Source organism: Chiloscyllium punctatum, chromosome 21, assembly GCF_047496795.1.
Source record: "Chiloscyllium punctatum isolate Juve2018m chromosome 21, sChiPun1.3, whole genome shotgun sequence".
NCBI lineage: Eukaryota > Metazoa > Chordata > Chondrichthyes > Orectolobiformes > Hemiscylliidae > Chiloscyllium > Chiloscyllium punctatum.
In genome coordinates, this window is record NC_092759.1 from 22,239,048 (window position 1) to 22,246,008 (window position 6,961).

The following is a 6,961-nucleotide window of genomic DNA, read 5'->3' on the forward strand; positions in this document are numbered from 1 at the left end:
TCACTCCCCACCCTCACACCCCACACACACTCCCCACCCTCACACCTCACCCCCACACACACACTCCACACCCTCACACACACTCCCCACCATCACACATCCACACACACTCCCCACCCTCACACCTCACCCCCACACACACACTCCACACCCTCACACACACTCCCCACCATCACACATCCACACACACTCCCCACCCTCACACCTCACCCCCACAAACACTCCCCACCCTCACACCCCACACACACTCCCCACCCTCACACCTCACCCCCACACACACACTCCACACCCTCACACACACTCCCCACCATCACACCCCCACACACACTCCCCACCCTCACACCTCACCCCCACACACACACTCCACACCCTCACACACACTCCCCACCATCACACATCCACACACACTCCCTACCCTCACACCTCACCCCCACAAACACTCCCCACCATCACACCCCCACACACACTCCCCACCCTCACACCCCACCCCCAGACACACACTCCCCACCCTCACAGCTCACCCACACACACACACTCCCCACCCTCACACCCCACCCCCACATACACACTCCCTACCCTCACACCTCACCCCCACAAACACACCCCTCCATCACACCCCCACACACACTCCCCACCCTCACACCCGACCGCCAGACACACACTCCCCACCCCACACCCCACCCCCACACACACTCTCCCCACCCTCACACCTCACCCTCACACACACACACACTCCCCACCCTCACTCCCCACCATCACACCCCCACACACACTCCCCACCCTCACACCTCACCCCCACAAACACTCCCCACCATCACACCCCCACACACATTCCCCATCCCCACACACACACTCCCCAACCCTCACACCTCATCCCCCCCACACCCACTCCCCACCCTCACACCCCACCCGCGCACACACTCCCCACCCTCACTCCCCACCCCCACAAACACACCTCACCATCACACCCCCACACACACTCCCCAACCCTCACACCTCACCCCCCCCACCTCACCCCCCCCACACACACTACCCACCCTCACACCCACTCCCCACCCTCACACCCCACCCGCGCACACACTCCCCACCCTCACTCCCCACCCCCACAAACACACCTCACCATCACACCCCCACACACACTCCCCAACCCTCACACCTCACCCCCCCCACACACACTACCCACCCTCACACCCACTCCCCACCCTCACACCCCACCCGCGCACACACTCCCCACCCTCACTCCCCACCCCCACAAACACACCTCACCATCACACCCCCACACACACTCCCCACCCTCACACCTCAACGCCACACACACACACTCCCCACCCTCACATACACATCCCCACCCTCACACACCCACTCCCCACCCCCACACCCCACCCCCACACCCCACCCCCTCCACACACACTCCCCACCCCCACATGCACATTCCCCACCTTCACACCCCATTCCCCACCCTCACACCCCCCCCCCACACACACTCCTCACCCTCACACACACTCCTCACCCTCACACACACTCCCCACCCTCACACCCCACCCTCACACATACACCCCACCCTCACACCCCCCCCCACACACACTCCCCACCCTCACACACACTCCCCACCCTCACCTCCCACCCCCACATGCACATTCCCCACCTTCACACCCCACACTCACACATACACCCCACCCTCACACTGCCCCCCACACACACTCCCCCCCCCACTCACACTCCCCACCCTCACACACACTCCCCACCCTCACACCCCCCCCCACACACACTCCCCACCCTCACACACACCCCACCCTCACACCCCACCCCACAAACACACTCCCCACCCTCACACACACTCCCCACCCTCACACACACCCCACCCTCACACCCCACCCCACAAACACACTCCCCACCCTCACACACACTCCCCACCCTCACACACACCCCACCCTCACACCCCACCCCACAAACACACTCCCCAACCTCACACCCCACCCTCACACATACACCCCACCCTCACACCCCCCCCACACACACTCCTCACCCTCACACACACTCCCCACCCTCATCCCCCCCCACACACACTCCTCACCCTCACACACACTCCCCACCCTCACACCCCACCCTCACACTTACACCCCACCCTCACACCCCCACCCACACACACTCCCCACCCTCACACACTCCCCACCCTCACACATACACCCCACCCTCACACCCCCCCCCACACACACTCCCCCCCACACACACTCCCCACCCTCACACACTCTCCCCACCCTCACATCCCACCCCCACATGCACATTCCCCACCTTCACACCCCATTCCCCACCCTCACACCCCACACACACACACTCCCCACCCTCACACACACCCCACCCTCACACCCCACCCCACAAACACACTCCCCAACCTCACACCCCACCCCCACACACACACTCCCCACCCTCACACCCCACCCCCACACACACACTCCCCACCCTCACACCCCACCCCCACACACACACTCCCCACCCTCATACCCCACCCCCAGACACACACACTCAGCACCCTCATTCCCCACCCCCACAAACACTCCCCACCCTCACACCCCCACACACACTCCCCACCCTCACACCTCACCCCCCCACACACGCTGCCCACCCTCACACCCACCCCTCACACACTCCCCATGCTCACACCCCACCCTCACACACACTCCCCACCCTCACACCCCACCCTCACACACACACTCCATACCCTCACATCTCACCCCGCCATACTCACACTCCCCACCCTCCCACCACACCCCCAGACACACACTCCCCACCCCACACCCCACACCCCACACTCACACACAAATTTCCCACCCTCACACTTCTCCCCTACACACACACTCCCCACCCTCACACCGCACCCCCACACACACACTCCCCACCCTCACACCGCACCCCCACACACACACTCCCCACCCTCACACCGCACCCCCACACACACTCCCCACCCTCACACCGCACCCCCACACACACACTCCCCACCCTCACACCGCACCCCCACACACACACTCCCCACCCTCACACCCCACCCCCACACACACACTCCCCACCCTCACACCCCACCCCCACACACACACTCCCCACCCTCACACCCCACCCCCACACACACACTCCCCACCCTCACACCCCACCCTCACACACACACTCCATACCCTCACATCTCACCCCTCCATACTCACACTCCCCACCCTCACACCCCACTCCCCACCCTCACACCTCACCCCCCACACACACACTCCCCACCCTCACACCGCACCCCCACACACACACTCCCCACCCTCACACCGCACCCCCACACACACACTCCCCACCCTCACACCCCACCCTCACACACACCCCACCCTCACACCCACATTCCCCACCCTCACACCTCACCCCTACACACTCCCTCCCCACCCTCACACCCCACACCCACACACACCCCACCCCCTCCCCACCCTCACACCTCACCCTCACACACACTCCCCACCCCACCCCCACCCCACACACACACTCCCCACCCTCACACCCCACCCCCACACACACTCACTCTCCACCCCACGCCCCACCCCCACACACACTCCCCACCCTCACACCCCACCCCCACACACACTCACTCTCCACCCCACGCCCCACCCCCACACACACTCCCCACCCTCACACTCCACCCCCTCCCCACCCTCACACCTCACCCCCACACACACTCCCTACCCCACCCCCACCCCCACACACACTCCCCACCCTCACACCCCACCCCCTCCCCACCCTCACACCTCACCCTCACACACACTCCCCACCCCACCCCCACCCCACACACACACTCCCCACCCTCACACCTCACCCTCACACACACTCCCCACCCCACCCCACCCCACCCCCCCCACACCTACTCCCCACCCTCACACCCCATCCCCCTCACCCACACTCCCCACCCACCCACCCACCCACTGTCCCTGGGGTACAGCCCCCCCACCCCGTGCCCTCTCACCTGAATGGTCCAGGTACAGGTTTTCCTGGGGGGGTAGTGAGCTGGGAATCCCTCACTGGCCACGTATCCAAATTCCCCGGAGATCTGACCCCCACACGGGAAACTCGGCCTGGAATTACAACAGGGGGGGAGGGGGGGGTCAGCACTGGGCAGGTCACACCCCCCCCCCCCACACAGCCCGTGGGCACCACTCACTCACACTCACACTCACCCCTCACACACACACACACACCCCTCACACACACCTCACACACTCACCCCTTACACACTCACTCACACTCACACTCACCCCTCACACACTCACACACACACACACACACACACACACACACACACACACACCTCACACACACCTCACACACTCACCCCTTACACACTCACTCACACTCACACTCACCCCTCACACACTCACACACACACACACACACACACACACACACACACACACCTCACACACACCTCACACACTCACCCCTTACACACTCACTCACACTCACACTCACCCCTCACACACTCACACACACACACACACACACACACACACACACCTCACACACTCACCCCTTACACACTCACTCACACTCACACTCACCCCTCACACACACACACACACACACACACCTCACACACTCACCCCTTACACACTCACTCACACTCACACTCACCCCACACACACACACACCTCACACACTCACCCCTTACACACTCAGTCACACTCACACTCACCCCTTACACACTCACCCCTTACACACTCACACACACCCCTCACACACTCACCCCTTACACACTCAGTCACACTCACACTCACCCCTTACACACTCACCCCTTACACACTCACACACACCCCTCACACACTCACCCCTTACACACACACTCACCCCTTACACACTCACACTCACCCCTTACACACACACACCCCTCACACACTCACACACTCACCCCTTACACACACACTCACCCCTTACACACTCACACACCCCTCACACACGCACACACACCCCTCACACACTCACCCCTTACACACTCACTCCCACCCCTCACACACTCACCCCTTACACACACACTCCCACCCCTCACACACTCACCCCTTACACACACTCACACACACACCCCTCACACACTCACTCCTTACACCCTCACACCCCTCACCCCATACACACATTCACACACACATCCCTCACACACTCACCCCTCACACACTCACCCCTTACACACACTCACACCCCTCACACACTCACCCCTTACACACACACACTCACACCCCTCACACACTCACCCCTTACACACACTCACGCCCCTCACACATTCACCCCTTACACACACTCACACACACACCCCTCACACACTCACACCTTACACACTCACACCCCTCACACACTCACCCCATACACACATTGACACACACATCCCTCACACACTCACCCCTTACACACACTCACACGCACCCCTCTCACACTCACCCCTTACTCCCCTTGCACACACACAGTCACACCCCTCACACACTCACTCGTTACACACTCACACTCACACCCCTCACACACTCACACCCCTCACACACTAACCCCTTACACACTCACTCCCACCCCTCACACACTCACCCCTTACACACTCACTCCCACCCCTCACACACTCACACCTCTCACCCCTCACACACACACCCCTTAGACCCTTACTCTCACACACTCACACCCCTCACACACACACCCCTCACACACTCACACACATACCCCTCGCACACTCACCCTTTACACCCTCACACTGAAGCAGAGGGCGAGAAACAGAGGGGATATGGGGAGAGTGTGGGGGGGTTGGGGGGGTTGGTGTGTCAGGGGTGGGGGGTGTTGGGTGTTTGGGGGGGTGTGGTAAAGGAATCCTCCCCCTCCCCCCATGAACAGACAGTAACTGAGAGCCGTCCGGTGGGTGGGTGGGGGGATTGAGGTGGGGTGGGGCAAACCGGGGGATTGGGGTTACAGGGCCCACGGGGGGTGGGGGGAATGTGTGGGGGGGGAGAGGGGGGGTGTAACAGTGAAGCACAGACTCCTGTCTGTCTCAGTCACCGATGCCAGGCTCTGGGCTGTCAGACTGGGCTCCCCCTCGCCCTCCCTGGCCTTGCTGGGGGTCTGGGGGGGGGGGGAGTGGGGTAGAGCCCCCTTACCTGGTGATGTTTGGGGTCTCCTGTGAAATGACGAGGGCTGGGCCCAGGAACAGAGTGAACAAGAGAAACCTGGCCATCCTTCACTCCCTCGCTCTCCCTCGGTCTGCGATGGAGGGGGATGTTTCCCTGAACAAACACGTCCTGCTCTTGGAGATTTTAATTACTGCCAGATGTTGTGGTTTTTGCAGACACCCCCCCACCCCCCTCCCCCCTCCCCCCCCCCGTCCCCAGGCTCCCCCTCCTCCCAACATCAGCTCAGGAATGTCAAATACTTGGGCCTGTGCCATGTGTGGGGGTTTGAAAGAGAACAGACCTCCATTGGGATGCTATAAGAATGCAGGCCAGAACGGGGTTATGTGGAGGGCAAAAGCCAACACAGGAAGCTGGGCCAGAGGCTATGTCACTGCCCTCACCATCACACCCGGGCTTCAGAAGTAGAGGCATCGGGTGAAATGGAGGCCAGCCCACACTAGACCCTGGGGGTCAGCCCCCACGGAGGGGGGGGGGGGGCATTCTCCACCCCTGACCCTCTCCGAAGGACGCAGCACCCCCTGGAGGGGGGATGGAGGGAGGTTTACTCACACAGTTCCGCTCACACCCACCCTCCCCCGGGGACAAGGGGAGCCAGTGAAGGTGGAGAGTTCTCCCAGCAGTAGGGAAGCTAAAGGGGAGATCGAATCCAGGCTTCCCCTCCACCCCCCGCCTCTCCCCTCACCTCACTGCGGCAGTGCGGCACTCCCTCAGCACTGACCCTCTGACAGTGCCCACTCCCTCAGCACTGACCCTCTGACAGTGCCCACTCCCTCAGCACTGACCCTCTGACA

At 62.2% G+C, this 6,961-nt stretch overlaps 1 protein-coding gene across 1 annotated transcript in view; it reads right to left on the reverse strand.

The window, feature by feature from the left end:
- Nucleotides 1-6,295, reverse strand: part of LOC140492482 (procollagen C-endopeptidase enhancer 2-like) — a 174,582-nt gene extending 168,287 nt beyond the window's left edge. Inside the window, 2 exon segments of the mRNA XM_072591370.1 lie at nucleotides 3,983-4,091; nucleotides 6,138-6,295. Coding sequence (XP_072447471.1) covers nucleotides 3,983-4,091; nucleotides 6,138-6,214 — 186 coding nt within the window. The 5' untranslated portion in view covers nucleotides 6,215-6,295.
- Nucleotides 6,296-6,961: the final 666 nt, after the last annotated feature.